The sequence below is a fragment of the Garra rufa genome, chromosome 21 (genome assembly GCF_049309525.1).
Source record: "Garra rufa chromosome 21, GarRuf1.0, whole genome shotgun sequence".
Taxonomy (NCBI): Eukaryota; Metazoa; Chordata; class Actinopteri; order Cypriniformes; family Cyprinidae; genus Garra; species Garra rufa.
Genome location: NC_133381.1, coordinates 22,199,493 through 22,220,756, shown reverse-complemented (window position 1 = coordinate 22,220,756; position 21,264 = coordinate 22,199,493). Strand labels below are relative to the sequence as shown.

General features: G+C 36.7%; 1 protein-coding gene across 1 annotated transcript; it reads right to left on the bottom strand.

The window, feature by feature from the left end:
• Positions 1–37: 37 nt before the first annotated feature.
• Positions 38–12,146, bottom strand: g2e3 (G2/M-phase specific E3 ubiquitin protein ligase). The gene is made up of 14 exons (XM_073827361.1): positions 11,862–12,146; positions 11,615–11,712; positions 10,139–10,240; positions 9,928–10,052; positions 9,275–9,437; positions 9,068–9,174; positions 5,005–5,121; positions 4,772–4,896; positions 4,577–4,685; positions 4,066–4,367; positions 3,746–3,927; positions 3,490–3,662; positions 1,151–1,362; positions 38–1,029 (listed from the first exon to the last, which is right to left on the bottom strand). Exons 1-14 carry the CDS (start codon positions 11,920–11,922, stop codon positions 782–784), a joined length of 2,124 nt encoding a protein of 707 aa, XP_073683462.1. The 5' UTR covers positions 11,923–12,146; the 3' UTR covers positions 38–781.
• Positions 12,147–21,264: the final 9,118 nt, after the last annotated feature.

The window sequence follows — 21,264 nt, the reverse complement described above, 5'->3', positions numbered from 1 at the left end:
CAAGGGGAAAACACTGATTGTAACAGAAAGTAAAAAGTTTAATAAATTATGATGGATATAGAGCTGGCAAAGTATCATACACTTTCAAACTACTTAAGGAGAAATATTATACAAAGACAAAAGCATACCAGCTTCTGTTTGATTCTAACATGGGTCTCTGGCACAAAACAATGAGATCCTTCAACTCAGTCACTGCTTATTCATATACAGTGGTAGCAGTTAGCCATTATGTTTAAAAATTGGCAATTGCACCATCTTGTGGCTAACAAAAAATACAACCTCTTGTTATCTTTTTCTATTTAAAAAAAATTCATATTACTGCTAAATACCCATGCTGTTAGACAAAACACAGAACTACTCAAAAGTATAAAGTTTGGTTATGCTACTAGCTATAATCTTTGCACTTCTGAACTGTGCATTTAAATTTACAAGAAAATCTTTTTTTTTTGAAAACACAAGGAACAAATTTAAATCTGGAACACGTATTGCTTTGCAGCTCAAGTCCTAATGTTGCTGAGCATCTCAACGCAAAGCTGTTACAATGTCTTTCTTTTTTGTTGAGGATTCCAATTTACTGATAAATAACAGGATTTAGCAACACCTGGGTTACTGATAAATAAAGTGAGGAGCAACCTATGATCAAGTAATGCTAATGTGAGTTAGGTTGAGAAATACTGTTTAATGGTCGGTAACTCCAATAAATAGACTTTTCAGCACCACTGTAGATCATTAGCTAAATCAAGACTGTGAATGTACTGAAATATCCAGTCAAGAGAAGAGTTTAAACGTCCTGCATAACTGAGAACTGACACACTGTGTAATCCATGTGCTGCTTGAAGAGCTCATATGAGGGTAGTATTGGCAGAATGAGGTGATTTGCATCACAGTTGCTCTGAGGAAAGACACACAATGAGTTCGGTGAGCTGAAGAATGAAATAGAAGGAGTGGGATGGAATCCAATGGATGGAACCAAATCTGTAGCAGTGGTGAATGTTAGGAGGTCCTCAAGTGATGCTGCACACCGACCCTCTGAAAACACAGCATACAAATAAGATATGTTAGAAAATAAGCTGTTAATGTCATATTCTATTATCATACATTGTATAATTTGCACAATGTTCTAAATTCTACCAACACAATATGAACGTACCCTCACACTCATGCAGATACTTCTTCCAAAAGTTTACTGTTGTGTTCTCTTTTTCGTGTTGTGCTTCTTTTTCTGAAAACCGGATGGTAAAGAGCTCCATGATAGATTCAGCCGTCAGCCTTTCCACAGGCCCACAGAAGACTGAATGGAAAGCCTCTGTACACATCTGAACCTGCTCAAACAGTCCTAGGGTCCTCAAACCTTCACGGAATCTGAGAAAGGTAATATGAACTTGAATGAGCATTTACTTACAGTGAGAAAAATTGAGAAAAGTGAGAAAAAACATTAAACAGTTGAAGTCAAAAGTTTACATATACCTTGCAGAATCTGCTAAATGTTAATTATTTTACTAAAATGAGAGGGATTTTACAAAATGCATATTATTTTTATTTTATTTAGAACTGACCTGATTAAGATATTTCACATGAAAGACCTTTACATGTAGTATACGAAAATAATAGTTGAATTTATAAATATGACCCCATTCAAAAGTTTACATAAATTTGATTCTTAAAACTGTGTTATTACCTGAATGATCCACAGTTTTTTTTTTTTTTTTTTTTTTTTTTTTTTAGTGATAGATGTTCACGATTCCCTTGTTTGTCCTGAACAGTTAAACTGCACGCTGTTCCTCCTGGTGAAATCCTTCTGGTCCAACAAATTTTTTGTTTTTTCAGCATTTTAATGTATTGCAATCCTTTCCAACAATGACTGCAAGATTTTGAGATCAATCTTTTCACACTGAGGACAACTGAGGGACTCATATGCAACTATTATAAAGGTTCAAACGCTCACTGATGAAGAAGGAAACACAATAATTGAATAATTTAAACCTTTTTAATTTTAAAGATCAGGGTAAATTTAACTTATTTTGTCTTCTGGGAAACATGTAAGTATCTTTTGTAGCTTCTGAAGGGCAGTTCTAAATTAAATATATATATTTAGGCAAAATAAGAACAATCTTCATTCTGTTGAAAAGTTTACACCTCTGGCTCTTAATGCATTGTGTTTCCTTCTGAAGCATCAGTGGGCATTTGAACCTTCTGTAGTAGTTACATATTACATAATATTACATTTTTGAGTTAAACCAAATAATCTGAGGGACCTTAAGGATTTTGGATGGATTTTGGACAGTGGGCAGTTTTATGTTCAGGACAAACAAGGCACTCGTGAACTATCACTAAACAAACAAACAAACAAAAAACTAAAAGCTGTGGATCATTCAGGTAACAATATAGTATTAAGAATAAAGTGTACGTAAACTTTTTAACATGGTAATTTTGATAAATTCAACTATTATTTTCTCTTGTGGACTATATGTAAATGTCTTTTATCTATGTTACGTTCCTCGCATCTGCGCGATTTGCTTTGTGTATGTGCATGTGTTTTTGTGTGTGCAGGTGGCCCATTGGTGTAGTGATGGATCACGTGATTGCTGAACTTGGAGCCAGCTGATAAAAGGGCGGTGTTTTTGAAACATGGCGAGCTCATTCTAAGCGTGTGCGTCGAGGCGTGTGGAGCTCCGGATTCCAGTGCTACAATGGACCGCTAAATGTTTTCTTTTGATTTGTTTAGTGTCCGCATTCTGTTACCGTATCTTGGAGCGTAGGGGTGACCTGCCCTTTATTTTTGAATCATTTTTTGCGATGTGTTTTTGGTAAGGGAGGAAGGGAAGTTATTTGTAATTTTATTTTCTTTATTTACAGGTTATTTATATGATTTATTTTCTTAGTGGCTTTGTTTGTTATTTTGGCCTTGGGTCATCCTGAAACCAATGCTCCATTTCTTCATATATATTTTTCTTATCTAATTCTTTTTCATTAATAAATGATTTAACTTTATCATTTAGTGTTTGGTGATTTGTAGTATCTGGAATCCCGTCACTTACATGTGTGCGCGTCTGACCCCTAGACATCGGGTCATAACAATCTAAAATAAATAAGTACTAAATAAACAATAACATGCATTTTGTATGTTCCCTCTTATTTTGGTAAAATTAAAATTTTGCAGATTCAAAAATTCTTACAGACATTAACTGCGCCTGCTGTTTACACTACCGTTCAATAGTTTTCTTAGTAAGATAAAAAAAAAACACTAATACAGATGCTTTAAATTAATCACAAGTAACAGTAAAGTCTTTCACATTGGGAAAAAAATCAGTTAAATACTGTTCTATTTATCAAAGAATCCTGAAAAAAACCATCACAGTTTCAGCAAAATATTTTTATTTTAATAACAGTACGAAATGCCTCTTGAGCAACAAGTCAGCATATTAGAAAGTTTTCTGATTGAAATGAAAAATGCTTTTCTATCGCACAAAAATAAGGTAGGGTACCAACCTCTGCAGAGGAAGCTGTAGTCTGATGATCAGGTAGAAATTTAGTACATCTTCCACCAGCATGTCCTTCTCTGAGAGTTTGCTGATCTTTCGCCAGCAACCTGCTGCTTCCAAATACTGTGATGCTGAGCACATTGCTTTTTTCAGCTCCTTAATGGAGTTTGCTTCTGCAATCTAAAAGTGCACTCAGAGTTTAACAGGTGGTACAACAACCATTTGGTTTACTATAATCACACGTAAGGAAAAACTAAACTCACCTGTCTGATTTTGTATGCAAAAGCAGTGTCTCCAAGGTCTTGTAAAGTAGGTCTGTAGTTCGTGGGATAGTTAAACAGACTGTGGTACAGTGCTGGAGAGAAGAAGCCCACAGGAGGACCTCCATGCACCAAAGAGAGGGCCAACAGACTGCCAACTTCAAAGTAGAGGTCATCCCTCAGAGCTGTTCACACACAACAATTGTTAGTTTTTAAGGCAGCAGTTAGAGTTGCTATTTAAGTCAGGAATGGTACATTTTCAAGAAAAGGAAATCAAAACAAACATTAATGGAAGGGAAAAAAAAAAAAAAAAAGTGTCCTACCTTTGGAGTTCAGAGCCAGGTTTTTAGTTCCATCAGGTCCCTCGAAGATTTCTGACATCTGCAGTTTCGAAACAAGACGTCTGAGGAAGCGACGCTGATTCCTAATGTTGTTATTAAGTTTGTCTTTGCAGAATTTCACAGAAAGAGTGCAGCAGGGATTAAAGTCACTTTGCCGCAGAACCCGCAGAGCTGCTTCCATCACCCCATCATCATCTTCCACTAGCACCTCTGTGGACTGCTGCTGTGATATCTGATGGGCAAGATCCATTAAGATTTCTGGAAAAGTGGCTGGCACACACTGCCTAGAAAACAAGCAGAGAGCTGTTACTAGGGGTGTGCGATAAATATCGTCATCTGAACCTTGAATGTAGTAGTTGCTCTCGAATTTCATCCAAAATATCCTAAATTGGTCTTTCAAAGATAAATGTCTTACATTTTGGGATATACTATACCTTTAAGTGTAAATAATCTAGATCAGTTTCTACTCATATTAGATGCAACTGATTAGTACCTTTTGCTGATGAGTGAAGGGTGATTGTCAGAGATGTTTTTAAACAGCCTCTTCCTCTCTTGTCTTATAGCTAATGGTGATTCAACATGGTTTGGCAAAGGCACTGACTCTGGGGGAAGAAAAAAAATACATGTACGTAACTATGAATAATTCTATAAAACAAGCATACTTTAAACAATAGTTCAGATAGCTCACTTTTTTCCTCAACAGCAGCTTTACAGTCAGCACAGCTCCAGTCACTTTCGTAGATCCTAAGGTTGGAACATCTTCGATGAGTTCCCCTGGATCCACACATCTTGCAACGAACAATTTCAAAATTCCTGCAGAGAAAAGACATTTTTAATTTGAACAACAGTTAGAACCCTTTTCAAAAACAAACCGATTCCATTTCATGATTTCAGAATGACTAAATAAAATGCTCAGATTACCCTGACTGTGAGCTGTAGTTACGACCTTTGTTACTGCGACACTTTACAGCATCACAGTGCTCGTACACTTGCAGCAAGTCTTCATATGCATTCTCCTCTAGTTCCCATGCTGCATCCCTGAAAAATACACAATATATTAAAGAAACAGGTCACCCATTAAAGAAAATTTGCTAAAAAATTTACTAAACCTAAGGTCATCCAAAAAGTAGATGAGTTTGCTTTTTAGTTTTTCATCACTACATTTTGGATTTTTAACACAAGATTTAAATGCTTTTTAAAGAAGTTCTGCTCACCAAGCCTGCATTTATTTGATCCAAAGTACAGCAAAAACAGTAAAATTTTGATATATATATTTTTTTCTATTTAAAATAACTGTTTTCTATTTTAATTAAAAATTTATTCCTGTGATCAAAGCTAAAATTTCAGCATCATTACTCTAGTCTTCAGTGTCACATAATACTTCAGAAATAATTTTAATATGCTGTAGATTTGCTGTTCAAAAATCTTTTTTTATTATTATCATCAATATTAAAAAAACAGTTCAGTACATTTTTTTTCAAGATTCTTTGGTGAATTTAAATTATATGAAACAGAAAAAAAAATAATACTTTTATTTAGCAAGAATGCTTTAAATTGATCAAAAGTGATGATAAGACATTTATGTTACTGATGATTTCTATTACAGATAAATGCTGTTCTTCTGAACTTTCTATTCATCGAAGAAACCTGAAAAAAGTCAACATAACATAATATAATTTGATTTCTGAATGATTTCTGAAGGATCATGTGGCTGGAGTAATGATGCTAAAAATGCAGTTTTGAAATCACAGGATTAAATTACATTTTAAAATATATTCAAATAAAAAACATCCATCCATTTTTCATCCGCTTATCCGGGACCGGGTCGTGGGGGCAGCAGTCTAAGCAGAGACACCCAGACTTCCCTCTCCCCAGACACTTCCTCCAGCTCTTCCGGCAGAACACCGAGGCATTCCCAGGCCAGCCGAGAGACGTAGCCCCTCCAGCGTGTCCTGGGTCTTCCCCGGGGCCTCCTCCCGGTGGGACATGCCCGGAACACCTCCCCAGGGAGGCGTCCAGGAGGCATCCGGAACAGATGCCCGAGCCACCCTCAACTGGCCTCTCTTGATGTGAAGGAGCAGCGGGTCTACTCCGAGCTCCTCCCGAGTGACCAAGCTCCTCACCCTATCTCTAAGGGAGCACCCAGCCACCCTACGGAGGAAACTCATTTCAGCCGCCTGTATCCGGGATCTTATCCTTTCGGTCATGACCCAAAGCTCATGACCATAGGTGAGAGTAGTAACGTAGATTGACCGGTAAATCGAGAGCTTCGCCTTACAGCTCAGCTCTTTCTTCACCACGACAGACCGGTACATCGACCGCATTACTGCAGAAGCTGCACCGATCCGTCTGTCGATCTCCTGCTCCATCCTTCCCTCACTCGTGAACAAGACCCCCAGATACTTGAACTCCTCCACCTGGGGCAGGAACTCCCCACCAACCTGAAGAGGACAAGCCACCCTTTTCCGACTGAGAACCATGGCCTCAGACTTAGAGGTGCTGATTCCCATCCCAGCCGCTTCACACTGGGCTGCAAACCGCCCCAGTGCCCGCTGTAGGTCCTGGTTCGAGGAAGCCAACAGGACAACATCGTCCGCAAAAAGCAGAGATGAGATCCTGTGGTCCCCAAACCAGACCCCCTCCAGCCCCTGGCTGCACCTAGAAATCCTGTCCATAAAAATAATGAACAGGACCGGAGACAAAGGGCAGCCCTGCCGGAGTCCAACACGCACCGGGAACAGGTCCGACTTACTGCCAGCAATTCGAACCAGACTCCTGCACCGGTCATACAGGGTAGGGCTGGGCGATTAATCGAAAAATAATCGAAATCGACATTCAGAACCTATAATCGATCAAATGTTTCCAGGTCGATTATTTCGATTACTTTCCCTTTAAAAACAGTACCGCGTGTGGAGTCACGTGACCCCGCTCCGTTACATTACGTTATTCCGCCGACATGTCCATGGAGAGCTCAAAAAATTTACAGGATATACAAGAGTAATTTTGTTTAGAAGACAGTGCTTATTTTCTACTTTGAAAGTGCATTTTTGGTTTTCTGCCGAAAGACTTTTATCACCGAAACAACACGGCCGAAACAGTATGTTGACACAAACAGAAACCGCAGCCTGCACGTGCTTGTCTGAAGCAACACGTCTGCGGTGTGGAAGTATGGAAAGACCCACGGATAGCGATTTGTAAAACTTGTTTTGCCGAAATTTCCAGAGGGGTTGTGTCTGCAGTCGTGCGTGCAGTGATAAGAGCAGAGATCGAGACAAGATGCAGCTTTCAGTGAGTGAAAAACATTTACGTTGGTGTTACGTCACAATATTTTAAAGATATGTCTTTTCATACTGTATTTTTATTAATATTTATGTTTTAAACCATGGAGTTGAGCCAATGGATATCACACAAGCAACGTGAAAACTGCGCAATGTTAAAATGAAAGTGAAAACGGATTTTCAGCATCTGACGTGCATTCTCTCAGAGACAATGAGAGACGATTATACTTCATATGCTGATATTAATTTAGTCCCCTAATATTTTCCTTGTGCCCTGAATATGGTGGGAAACGTATAAAAAGAAACGTATATTGTGCAAGGTTTGTTTCAGAAAATCGGTTCTTGAAATAAAGCTCTTAATTTTAATTGAAAACTGCAGTGTTATTAGGGGTTAAGAAAGTATTAATTATGATTTCAGGTGTTAAATGTGGGGACTGAAAGACAAGAAATGATGAAACTTCAAAAGGCTATCCATTGAATAAATCTGAGCGCTGCACGTTTCAAAGTCATTTGTTGCGCTGCTTTGTATAACAGTTTGACAGCGCCTCCTGCTGGAAGAGAAACGCGTAGACTTGTAAATGTGAATTTTTTTACAGTCTATGATGTGATGGATCCAGAAGATAATGTTATAAAAATGTAAACGATTAAACAATTTAAACAAAGGCAGTAAAATATATGTATATGTCAAGTAATAAAATACTTGATTGATAATAATTGTTTAAATTAATATAATTGATTTATTCTTTGAAACTTTAATATTAATGTATGCAATTGCAATGCCTTGATTCTAGTAAGATTAGTACACAGTCATAGCCATAAAAGGAATGGTACTAATAATTGGCATAATTCTTTCGGGGTTTCGGTTTTCGGCCTTGGTTTCCTCTTTTTCGGTTTTCGGTTTCGGCCAAGAATTTTCATTTCGGTGCATCCCTACTTGTCAGTGAACTATGAGGGCAAAAAAATAAATATTATATAAATATAATTAAATATAATTTTATTAATAAATAAAATAATCGTTCATTAATCGTAATCGAGTTAAAATGTTCAATTAATCGAGATTTTGATTTTAGGCCAAATCGCCCAGCCCTAATACAGGGACCGGACAGCCCTTAGCAAAGGACCCCGGACCCCATACTCCCAGAGCACCCCCCACAGGACACCGCGGGGGACACGGTCGAATGCCTTCTCCAGATCCACAAAACACATGTGGACTGGTTGAGCAAACTCCCATGAACCCTCCAGCACCCTGAAGAGGGTATAGAGCTGGTCCATTGTTCCGCGACCAGGACGAAAACCGCATTGTTCCTCTTGGATCCGAGGTTCCACTATCGGACGAATTCTCCTCTCCAGTACCCTGGCATAGACCTTCCCGGGGAGGCTGAGAAAACAGTTCTTTAAAATTTTTCTTCTTTTAAAACTTTTTGCTGTACTTTGGATCAAATAAATGCAGGCTTGGTGAGCAAAATCTTACTGTTCAAAAACTTTTGACTGGTAGTGTATTTATTTAAAATACATAAAATATACACTTCCAGTCAAACGTTTGGACACCCTTCCCCATCAAAGAGAATGGGGAAGTGTGTCCAAACTTTTGACTGGTAGTGTATAAAATGCAAATAATTCCAGCAGTCTATGAAGGATATAAAACAAACAATAAAGCAATCAGAATATTTAACATTGAATCACAGAAGGAACCACATTCTATTTACCGCTCTGGTATGTATATTCCCATTCTGAGCATTTCCTGCTGAAACTGGTCTTTGTTATTGCAGAGTGTGCATTTGAAGAAAAACATGGCAGCGCTGTGCGCATAATGCTGGAACATAGATGAGAACCAGGCTCAAATTTCAAATTCCATATCTTTGTATTTTACATGTATTTTTTCTATCATTCATCTGAATATGTGGTACAATTACCTGTACACAGTTTCTGTGAAACCAGCTGCCATGACACGCAGGACACTTGAGGACATTGTAGGACAGCACGGGTTCAATGGACTCCAGACAGACGGAGCAAGAAAGGGGCAGACTGTGGCTGGAGACGCAGGACTGACTGGGTGCATGCTTTTTACAGAAAGACCTGCAAATGATTGTCATCATCAATACCAAGATGATGAATTACAGAAATGTACAGGAAATTATACTACAGTTCAAAAGTTTGGGATTATTATTATTATTATTTTTGAATAAATTATTAGTTTCATTTAGCAAGGATGCATTAAATTGATCTATAATGTTAAATAAGATTTCTATTTTAAATAAATTCTGTTCCTTTAAACTTTATATTGATCAAAGATTACTGAAGCCATCACAAGAATAAATTACATCCTAAATTTCATTAAAATAGGAAACAATTATTTTAAATTATATTAAATGTTTCATAATACTTGGTTTTACGCGTATTTTTGATCAAAATGTATGCAGCCTTGATAAACATAAGAGTCTTCTTTACAAAAAAATAAAATAAAAGACTATTACCCAATTTACCAACCCCAAACTTTTCAATTGTAATGTAGGTTTTACATTTTCTTCTCATCTTCCCCATTTTGCGTATCACAAAAGACACTTACGGAAACAAGTCGGTGAACTGGAAAATGAACCCCTGCTCTAATCCACAAGGCATGTGGATCATTTGCCGACAGCTTTTGATGGAGCACCCCACCGAAGCGCCAACCTTTTTGCAGGACGTGCACCTCTGAGAGTGAAAAAGTGACAGTTGTAGTCTCAGAAACATTTCTGCAGCATCAAACAGAACATGCCAAGGGTCAAATGTGTACCTACCAGCCTCGAAGATCTGCGGATCTCCTTTTTAATGTCATCCACGAGAAAACCATGAACGTCTTCATCCTCCTCCCCTCTCTGACATATTCCACTAGACATCAGCTGTAAAATTAGATTGAAGAATCACTGACTAGTACCTTTATGACAGAATTATGATTTTGGTGACACTTTTACAATAAAAGGTTTACAATAACTAGATCACAAAACCAGTCTTAAAAGATTTAAAGATAAATTTACAGATAATGTACTCACGCCCTTGTCATCCAAAATGTTCATGTCTTTCTTTCTTCAGTCGTAAGGAAATTATGTTTTTGGAGGAAAACATTTCAGGATTTCTCTCCATATGATGGACTTCTATAGTGCCCCCAAGTTTGAACTTCTAAAATGCAGCTTCAAAGGGCTCTAAACCATCACATCCAAGGAAAGAAGGGCCTTTTCTAGCAAAACGATTGGTTATTTTCTAAAAAAAAAAAAAAAATTACAATTTATATACTTTTTAACCTCAAATGTTCGTCTTGTCTAGCTCTGTGTGTACTCTGTGTAGAGATTAAAAAGTATATAAATTGTAAATGTTTTTAGAAAATAACCGATTGTTTCACTAGATAAGACCCTTCTTCCTCGGCTGGGATCATTTAGAGCCCTTTGAAGCTGCATTTAAACTGCATTTTGGAAGTTCGAACTCAAGGGCACCATAGAACTCCATTATATGGAGAGAAATCCTGAAATGTTTTCCTAAAAAAATATAATTTCTTCATGACTCAAGAAAGAAAGACATGAACATCTTGGATAACAAGGGTGTGAGTAGATTATCTGTAAAATTTTGTTCTGAAAATGAACTACTCCTTTAAGTAGCACGGATATATTTGTACCAATAGCCATTAATTTACTGTATGGGTCAAAAATATTGAATTTTATTTGATGCCAAAAATCATTAGGGTATTAGATTTCCTACCATAAATATATCAAAACTTAATGTTTGATTGGTAATATGCATTGCTAAGAACTTCATTTGGACAATTTTAAAGGCGATTTTCTCAATGTTTTGACTCCAGATTTTTAAGTAGTTATATCCAAAAGAAAGCTGTTAACTAGATTTAGAAGCTAAAAGCTTTATATTTCAAAACAGCCTTACACAAAGACAATACAAGGTGTGATATTCTGTGTTCCCATAAGAGATTCATGACTGACAGTACATGTAGAAATGCCCAACTATATCTATGATATTCTAGGGTAGGTTTATGATCATCTAAATAAATAGGTAGATCATAACTTATGTCCAAATGTTCATCTCTCTTGCCTTGCAACCTTGTTCTTGAACAGCTTAACATAATATATGATCTATGGCAGCATAAGATATTGGGTAGGGTTTCACAACACTAATTTTGACTAATTTAAACCGACAAAATAGAAAGGAACTCAAAAATGAAAGTGATTACACAAATACACATCATCAACATCTGAAAACGTCTGGCTCACCAAACAGAAATAGTGGACTGTCAGGTTGTGCTCTTGGAGGGTGATCTTCTCTCCATACTTTTCTGGAATGTTGTCAGATCTCTTACAAAGACTACAGACTAAATAAGACACAATATGAGACACAAATATGAACGTCATTCGACGATATTGTGGTAAAATGGTAACGTTATATAGGTACATATCGGATTACTGGTATTACCATAACGAAGATTCGCTATAGGAATACGTTATAGGAAAAGCAACTTACTGAGGTCTTTGTCGTCGTGAATCTGATTTGTTTCGATAGTTTCCTCTTTCATCGTTTTCATTATTGTGTATTACGCAGCGAGCATTTAGTAAAGTTAAAATAGAAATTTTAAAATGGCGATTTAAAGAGCTCAGCGGTCTGTTTCCACCGTCTTGGCAAGTTCAGTAACTGCCATTAGACTCACTTTATCTCGAGCTTTTTCTCTAGTCTTCTCACTCCGTAAGGCAAAAACACAAAGCCCTTAGATAACCGTTTTTTTATAAAGTATATTAGAGTAACGTTAAATATTATATCGGCGTACGAGTGTAAATCGCATGATAAAATTCAAAAATCCCTCTGCCAGGCAAAACCCGCCTCCGCTTGATTTTGGTTGGTTGAATTCAAACCAAAATAGAGCTTTTCCTGTGGGAGGGGCTCTGGCCAAAACATTGCGCTGCTGTATCACGTATCACGCTACTTCCGTTTATTTTACAAAATAAAAGTATACGAAGATTTTGTGGAAATATGCTGTATGAGGTAGAAGTCCCACATTGACAATAAGTGATACTTTACATTGTGTCGCTATATTTAATCTAAATTGTTTAGGCCTACATCACAGTTCCCTCGTGTTTGTAAAATTAAAAAACACGATTTAACATTTTATTTATTTGTATTTGACTAATTATTTTATCACTTAAAGTTTACTTTTTTAGTTACAATTTTAGATTTTAATTAAGTTTTATGCTTCTGTATTTTAAATTGTAATATTAAAAGCATATTAAAAGCAAAGACAACATATTTTTGTAATAAACATGCGGCTTTAGCTGCAGCTTTTTTGCTGCCTTTGCAAAGTAAAACTGACTTTATAGATCACTGTGCTAAAAATGGCTCTAAATGTTTGTTTAGTTATTGCAAAACATTACATTGGGAAGCACAAAGACTTTAAAAGAATTCTCTTCTGCTCACCAAGCCTGAATTTATTTGATCTAAAATACAGCAAAAACTGTATAAAAAAAAAAAATACTATTTAAAATAACTGTTTTCTATTTGAATATATTTTAAAATATAATTAATTTCTTTGATCAAAGCTTTCTGATCCTTCAGAAATCATTCTGATTTGTTGTTCAATAAACATATATTATTATTATTATTATTATTATTATCATCAATATTTGAAACAGTTGAGTACAAAGGATTCTTTGATGAATAGAAAGATCCAAAGATCAGCATTTATCTGAAATAAAAAACATTATACACTATACCATTTCAAAAGCTTTGATATTCTTGGGAGGAAATTATAGAAATTAATACCTTTATTTAGCAAGGATGCTTTAAATTGATCAAAAGTGATGATAAAGACACTTATAACGTTACAAAAGATTTCTATTTCAGATACATACATTTCTGAACATTCTATTCATCAAAGAAACCTGAAAAAAAAATTCTATGCAGTGGTTTTCAACATAATAAATGTTTTTTGAACAGCACATCAGAATATTAGAATGATTTCTGAAGGATCATGACTGGAGTATATTCAAGCAGAAAACAGCTATTTTGAATGGTGAAAATATTTCACAATTTTACTGTTTTTGCTGTATTTTGGATCAAACAAATGCAGGCTTGGTGAGCAGAAGAGACTTCTTTAAAAAACATTAAAAATCCTACTGTTCAAAATGAATAAAAACACTGAAATTCAACGCAAACCTGCAATAATTAAATGTTAAATAATACAAATATCCTTTATGTATTTAATCCCATGGGTTTAATTAGATCCCTACCTTTCACAAACGTTTTCTATTTTCTGCATATGCTGTATGTGACCACCACTTTTGACGTAGTGGTTGCTCTATTAAAAAATAATTATATATATATATATTTTTTTTTGTTTAATTCTCAGTCTGTCTAGTTCTAATCTAGCTCCCTTCAATAACAGCTTTGGAGATAAACTAACTGTTACAGCGTCACCTCCTGTGCACTGCTTTCCTCCTCTGTTCTAAACAACAATCTAACCTTCACAAGATGGAGAAATTCTTACTTCAAACTCTAATGCAATTGAGAGGTGAGAAAAGAACTGATGGTTTCACACAGCGCCTGCTTTCCTCAAAAGGGTTAAACCAAAGAGAATGTGCCTAGTTGATTCTTCATCAGTATCACTAACCAGTAGGTGGTAGCAGATCAAAACAGTTCAAAGTGCTGTCTGCTTGAGACCTGCTTCCCCAACCCAAATCTGACAAGGATCTTCAGGGGGTTTAGCTTATGATATTTGTACACTAATTTGACACACCAGAACAAAGGCATAGTTTCTAGATCTTTTCAGTAAAATGACAAAAGGTTAAACATTAACTGTGCACATTTTCTTAAAGCTTTCCCACTTTTCATAGTGTGTGCCAATATTTTTACAATGTTTAGCATATTGCTTTGTAACAATGAGTAGTTAGTAATGAATTGCAATTATGCAGATAAATATAAATATTATCGTATAATATTATATTACAGTTATAGATATAAGAGATTTTTAAATTTGAAATAGCTGCTGTTGTACAGTGTCAGGATGTTGTCTTGTGCATTATAATGGAAAACATTGCATTTGTACTGTAGTGTGAGTCTATTAACTCAGATGCATCTGTAATAAGATCTGATTAATACATCTGGTACCCTGGAGGGAATACTGTTTTTAGAAATTCCTCTACCACTCCAGCAAGTGTGCACAAAATCCGCATTCACTCATTGGATGCACCTGTATACTAACCTGTGCCGCCCTTGCTGGCAGTCACAACTTATTCATAGACTCACTGGAGTGGATTAAAACAAATAAGTGCTGGGCTGCATGTCTGTTTCTCCTGCCTGAGCAGATCCAGGAGACCCAGATCAAGGTCTTGACTTGCCTATTGTTTGACAACACTTGCGAGGGGGTCCTTGAATGCTCTTTTGACTTGAGATATAAGATTACAGGCCATGCTTTTGCTCCCTTCACTAAATTCCAGAGGGAGTCCAAACAACTCCCTCAATTTTCAACGCAGAGCTTCCTCCCCCAGTGTCCAATGCTTCTCAGAGTTTGCATTATGCAAGCTAATTTAGCCAATTATGCACAGGTGTGATGCTAATTCTCCTCTCACATACCGAGCTCCCGACAGTAAAAATAGTATAATTATACAGCTGTCCCCGTGTTTTCCTTCCCAGCCACTGCAACAGCCTCTGTCTCACAAAAACCACAGTTTCACTAAAGGCTATCTTGAAGAATCTGCCACGACTTTCTCTCCTTTCAACTCAACTGTTCATTGTTGTACTTTGTGAAGCAGGTGTGAGACTGTATCACACTCTGCATGAAATGTAACATTAGATATTATTGCACAGGCACAGACTAACTTGAAGTCTACATACAAATTGCTCCATTTGCAAAAAACATGTTTTCTTGTTTTTCACTGGCAGTTCCAATTAGCCTACATCTGGAATTCAACTCACAACATGTAAATGGCACATAGTTTTGTTATTATATACAGTTCTGTGGTTCCATAAAGAACCATTGCACAGAAAGTGCTTTATAGAGGAAAAAGTTTCTTTAGATTATTAAAATGTTCTTTAAATTAGGGGGAAATGGTTCTTCTAAGAACGGTTCACTAAAAGGTTTATTAGGGAACCCAGAATGGTTCTTCTATGCAAACAACTCTTTGAAACCTTTATTTTTAAGAGCATACACTACCAGTCAAAAGTTTTTGAACAGTAAGATTTTTCATGTTTTAAAAAAAAAGTCATTTATTTGATCCAAAGTACAGGAAAAACAGGAAAATTTTGAAATATTTTTTACTATTTAAAATAACTGTTTTCTATTTTAATATATTTTAAAATGTAATTTATTCCTGCTGAATTTTTAGCACGATTACTCCAGTAACATGCTCCTTCAGAAATCATTCAAATATTCTGATTTGCTGTTAAAAACATTTATTGTTATCTGAAATTTTTTGTAACATTATAAATGTCTTTATTATCACTTTTGATCAATTTAAAGCATCCTTGCTAAATAAAAGTATTCATTTCTCTAATTTCTTTGAGAACGTTTTTTTTTTTTTTTTTTTTTTTTTTTTTTTTTGCTGTATTTTGGATCAAATAAATGCAGGCTTGCTGAGCAGAAGAGACTTCTTTAAAACACATTTAAAATCTTACTGTCCAAAAACTTTTGACTGGTAGTGCATGAACAAGAATATGTGTAAATAGTAGTTATATGGGTCTTCACAGTTATAGAGAGGGTGGAAAGGCAGGCATTTATAGAACGGCGTTTGATGGGAACGTATGAATGTTCGTCTCGAATGTTTCTGAGGAAGTGTAATGCATTCCTGATCCCACACTCCTACACACCTATGAACACTCCTCAGATTCTTTTTTTTTTTTTGATAGTGATAGAGCTTACACCGGGGACAGCAACCTTTTCATTATATTCTGTCACTTTTGATACGTTTAATCGACATGACCACTAACCCCGATGAAGAGCTCTCTTCTGCAGACAAAAAAAACCCTGGGTATTATTATCAGGGTATGTAAGAGCTGCAAACCAGTCCTTGAAATTGATGGCTGAGGAACACGGTCCCCTGAAAGAAGTCAAATTAAATGATCATGGTCCCTAGTTAGCTGCCCTTTCAATATACGAATTTCTGTAGGGAATAGGATTGACTCTGACCCCACTCTCGAGGCTTCCTGGTGCACATGTATAACAGCTTGTGATATCTCATCTCGTGTGGCTTGAGGAAATTGCTGTCTACACAGGGCAAATAATTCTGTCTCTTTGACCTGTGGTTCAGGGAAGTCTAATTATCAGCTTCAGCGCTGGGCTCGCCGGGGTCCCCGAGCCGCCTTAAAGGCCCTGGGCTGTCACCCTTTCCCTCTCCCCTCCCAAAATGAAAATTGAGTTGTCTGCAGAGTGATAAAATGTGTCTGCTAATCAGAAATGTGAAAAGATCCAGGGCGAGAGTGGCACTGAGGCATGAGAGAATTGCAGATTTCTTTCATGCCGTCTGTCAGATTGTCTAAAGTTTTGCTAACATATATAATCACTTGACAACATTCTTTTGGAAATGTGCACCGTTTCGTATCATAGATGCTCATTAGTCTTGTTAGCACGACTTGAGCTGCTGGAAATATTTAATGACTTTAGTTGGTTTGTTTGCTTGCAAGTTAAAACATTTGCAGATTTATGCCATTTATCCATTTTTGTATTTGTTTACCATGCTGTCTATATGAGCATTATTGTTCATCCAAACAAATTATTTCTCATTATTTGTGATATAATATGGAACAGAGGAAAACAAATATGTCAGTGAGTGTCTGTGTGTGAGATGGGATGGGGGGTCTCTCGGTTTTCATCACCCTCAGGTCACAGGGTTCACTCCTGGGTGGAGCCTTTTTCTCTCTGAGGCATGCTGGGGTATCAATAACTCAATGTTTCACCACACAATCTTTTTTAAAAGCGCTCCGAAAACAAACAGAGGTTGGACCACCATCACCAGGACTGTAGAACCACGACTAATGGACACAGGTAACACTTTCACCCTGCATTCCCTCACTTTATAGATGCATCAACTAACAACAACACGCCACCACTGCTGGGACGGCGTGATTTACTTCTTTGTTTCTTTTGTAAAATATCGCTTGTGCGTTTGAATGTTCGAAATGATTAATTCACGTTGTGGCATGCAAGAGCTGGATCTTTCTGTGAACATTATTCTGCCGGCGGGTTTGAAAAGGTTGAGCTGCAAAATGGTCTCATTTAAGAGCGTTTCAATTCAACCTTTGAACCTAGCGCAGATGATTGGGATGTTTGCTTCCTTTCCCGTTTTTGCCAACTAACATAATTCAAGATCGACTTTTCCTGTTGCTCTTATGACTCAACAAACAAGAAAAATAACTTTTGAAATTGCGTCTCTCAGTTTCACATTGCATTGGTTTGGTGAAATCTAATTTGAGAGAAAATGGCAACCCAGCTGTTCTTTTGATAGAGAATCACCAAAACATGGGTTCTTTCAGAGCAACATGCATAGTCCATCCTCATCTACACATCAATGAGCTTTTCTCTTGTCTGCAAGGCTATAATTAAAGCTCTGTGCTGTGCTAGGGGTAATTTATCCTCCTTCTCTGGCTCTGTGCTGAAATCAGGTAGCAGGGCATGATTGCAGTGGATGGGGCGTTGCGCTTTGCACAATACGGCCGCTTTGTGTTCTCCGAGCTTGTGGAGCACATGTGGATGAGCTCCCATTAAATATACAAATTTATTATGCAAACAAAAGGGGTTAATTGTCCACATATTTGTATGCAGCGTGTAAATGAATTATACGGGGAAAATGTGTTTCATAGCAACCATTTCTGGAAGGAAGGTCGGGTTGGTGTTTTTTGTTGCTGCTGTGAAGGTTACGTGTGCTATCAGAGTCATCAGAGAGACGTCAGACCAATGACCAGTTCAAAATGGCCATTTTACAACGGAAAGTGTATTCATGAAGTTGAAGAAAGGCAGGATAGGAAAAGAAGAAAGAAGAAAAGCAACAGCATCGACATATAGAGCTTCAAGCAGCAGACCAGAGAAAGTGAGATCATTCATCTCCTCCATAATTAATTGCTTTATCTAGTCAATTAGGCATGCACGTTAGCACCTGCACATTCCCTGAAGACAAAGGAGAGAATTATTTCCCAAAGGCAATAGTAGCTAACTCTTTTCAGCTTTAATTTGTTAGAATTTGAGCTTTAATATTTTGTCAAAATGTTTAAAAGACCAGACTAATTTTAACAGCATGGAGTATCAGTTCTGTGGAATTGTTTTATTTATATATATATTTTTTAAAAGCAAATTATATAGAATTAATCAAAATCCAGAAGTCCACTGCATTGTTCGTCCAATCAAACGGTACCATAATTGCAAAACATCACAGTAACAATAACAGTTATGAAGGACTAAACACTACTAATAAATTATTTATATACATTAAAATATTTATACAGTTGAAGTCAAAAATTCACATACACCTTGCAGAATCTGCAAAATGTTAATTATTTGACCAAAATAAGAGGGATCATACAAAATGCATGATATTTGTTATTTAGTACTGACCTGAATAATGTATTTCACATAAAAGATATTTACATATAGTCCAAAAGAGAAAATAATAGTTGAATTTATAAAAATGACCCCATTGAAAAGTTTACATACACTTGATTCTTAATACTGTGTTGTTACCTGAATGATTTTAATGATACTTTACTTGTTCATGAGTTCCTTGTTTGTCCTGAACAGTTAAACTGCCCACTGTTCTTCAAAAAAATTCTTCAGGTCCCACAAATTATTATTATTTTTTTTTTCAGCATTGTTTTTGCAGTTGAACCCTTTTCAACAATGACAAGGAAACACAATGCATTAAGAGCTGGGGGGTGAAAACTTTTTGAATTTGAAGAATAGGGTAAATGTAACTAATTTTGTCTTCGGGGATACATGTAAGTATCTTCTGTAACTTCTGAAGGGCAGTAAATTTAAAAAATATGATACTTAGGCAAAATAAGAAAAAATGTACACAACTTCATTCTCTTCAAAAGTTTTCACTCCCCGGCGCTTAATGCATTGTGTTTCCTTCTGAAGCATCAGTGAGCATTTCAACCTTCTTTTAAAAGCTAACTCTGCTTTTGATGGTCTTCATTCCAAATAACATGCATCTCTTCATGTTCTATTTGCATTTCATGCTTATGACTAGTCATTCACTTTTTGTCTGCATTGAGCCCTTGAGAATATGACCAAGCACAGCAGCTGCAGGACATGGGTCAACCCATCATTAAAGGGATTAGACAATGTTAGTAAATACATATTTGAGAGTTCCTGTGGATTTCCTGTGATTAAGCGATTGACTGTGTAGCGTCTCTCTCCAACAGGGAAGCAGGGATTTCGAGGATGTCAAGACCTGGATTAGCCGTACCATGAGGGAGTCACGGGAAGATTTTTAGCAACAGTGAACCAGCCATCCCTCTTCTCAAACCGTCCATTTCTTCTGAGAGTCTAGGATAAGGGTCCTCCAAAAGTATTTGGACACACTTCAAACATAATTATTTTCTATTACCACCCGGACCATTTGTTTTAAACTTGCTTGAAGTGTTGAAGTTAGTTTTTTCTTTAAAACAAGTGCCATGTAGCTTCATATATTGTTATGAAATGCAATTACATAAATTTTTGGGGGCCAGTGTACATCTCACAAAGAGCAATGGGAAAACTGGTCATGTTTAATGATCATGTAGGAGTTGTCCTATATGTGTGAAAGGCACAGACAGAGCAACCGAATACAAATGAGGGAGACAAACACATGGACAAACATATCTATGCATAACCAATTAAAGATTTATCATGACAGACTTAACTATTTCAACCATTGTGATTAATCAGAAACAAACACACTGTTTTTTACATTATAAACTATATGTCTCTCACCAGATGGCTCACTGGATCGGTTAAGAAACTTCTTTACAGTGGAGGATTTGTCTTAAGGGATAGTTCACCCAAAAATTAAAATTTGATGTTTATCTGCTTACCCCCAGGGTATCCAAGATGTAGGTGACTTTGTTTCTTCAGTAGAACACAAAAGAAGATTTTTAACTCAAACCGTTGCAGTCTGTCAGTCATATAATGGCAGTCAGTGGTTACCAAATCTTTAAGACTAAAAAAATCATACACTGACAAAACCAAATTAAACCCTGCGGCTCGTGATGATACATTGAGGTCTTGAGACACATAACGATCGGTCTGTGCAAGAAACTGAACAGTATTTATATCATTATTTACCGCTGATCCACCGGAACATTCAGCTGTTTGAAGCATGTGCACATCAGCCGGCGCGCAACACGTCAACGTACTCTGGCAATTTAATCAGTGAAAAGTCAACACTCCCAGATGAGTTCGCACAAGGATACACAATCTTTTAGTTTTTAAACGGTTGCCGGAATCAGGATAAGCACAAGTAATTACCATTTTGAGAGGTCAATATGCACTATGTAAACAATGAGTGACTTATTCGCGCAACAGATCGATTCCGCACGTGCATCTACTATGGCAGATCACGTTGACGCATCATGTGCGGGCTAATGTGAACGCGCTCAGGAGAGTAGAACTCTCTGGATTCAGAGGTAAATAATGATATAAATACTGTTCAGTTTTTTGCATAGACGTATCGTTTTGTGTCTTAAGACCTCAGTGTATCGTCATGAGCCGCATGGTTTCATTTGGTTTTGTCTGTGTATGTTTTTTTACTCTTGAAGATTTGGTAACCACTGACTGCCATTATATGACTGACAGACTGCAACAGTTTGAGTTAAAAATCTTCGTTTGTGTTCTACTGAAAAAACAAAGTCACCTACATCTTGGATACCCTGGGGGTAAGCAGATAAACATCAAATTTTCATTTTTGGG

Bases quoted from the DNA above. Each gene is read 5' to 3' on its own strand.
- g2e3 (XM_073827361.1), bottom strand. From the start codon at position 11,922: ATGAAAACGATGAAAGAGGAAACTATCGAAACAAATCAGATTCACGAC. The intron at 4,897-5,004 runs GTAATCTGAGCA...TTTTCTCTGCAG, and splicing joins AACTACAGCTCACAGTCAGG to GAATTTTGAAATTGTTCGTT. The intron at 3,928-4,065 runs GTAGGACACTTT...GTGTGTGAACAG, and splicing joins CCTGGCTCTGAACTCCAAAG to CTCTGAGGGATGACCTCTAC.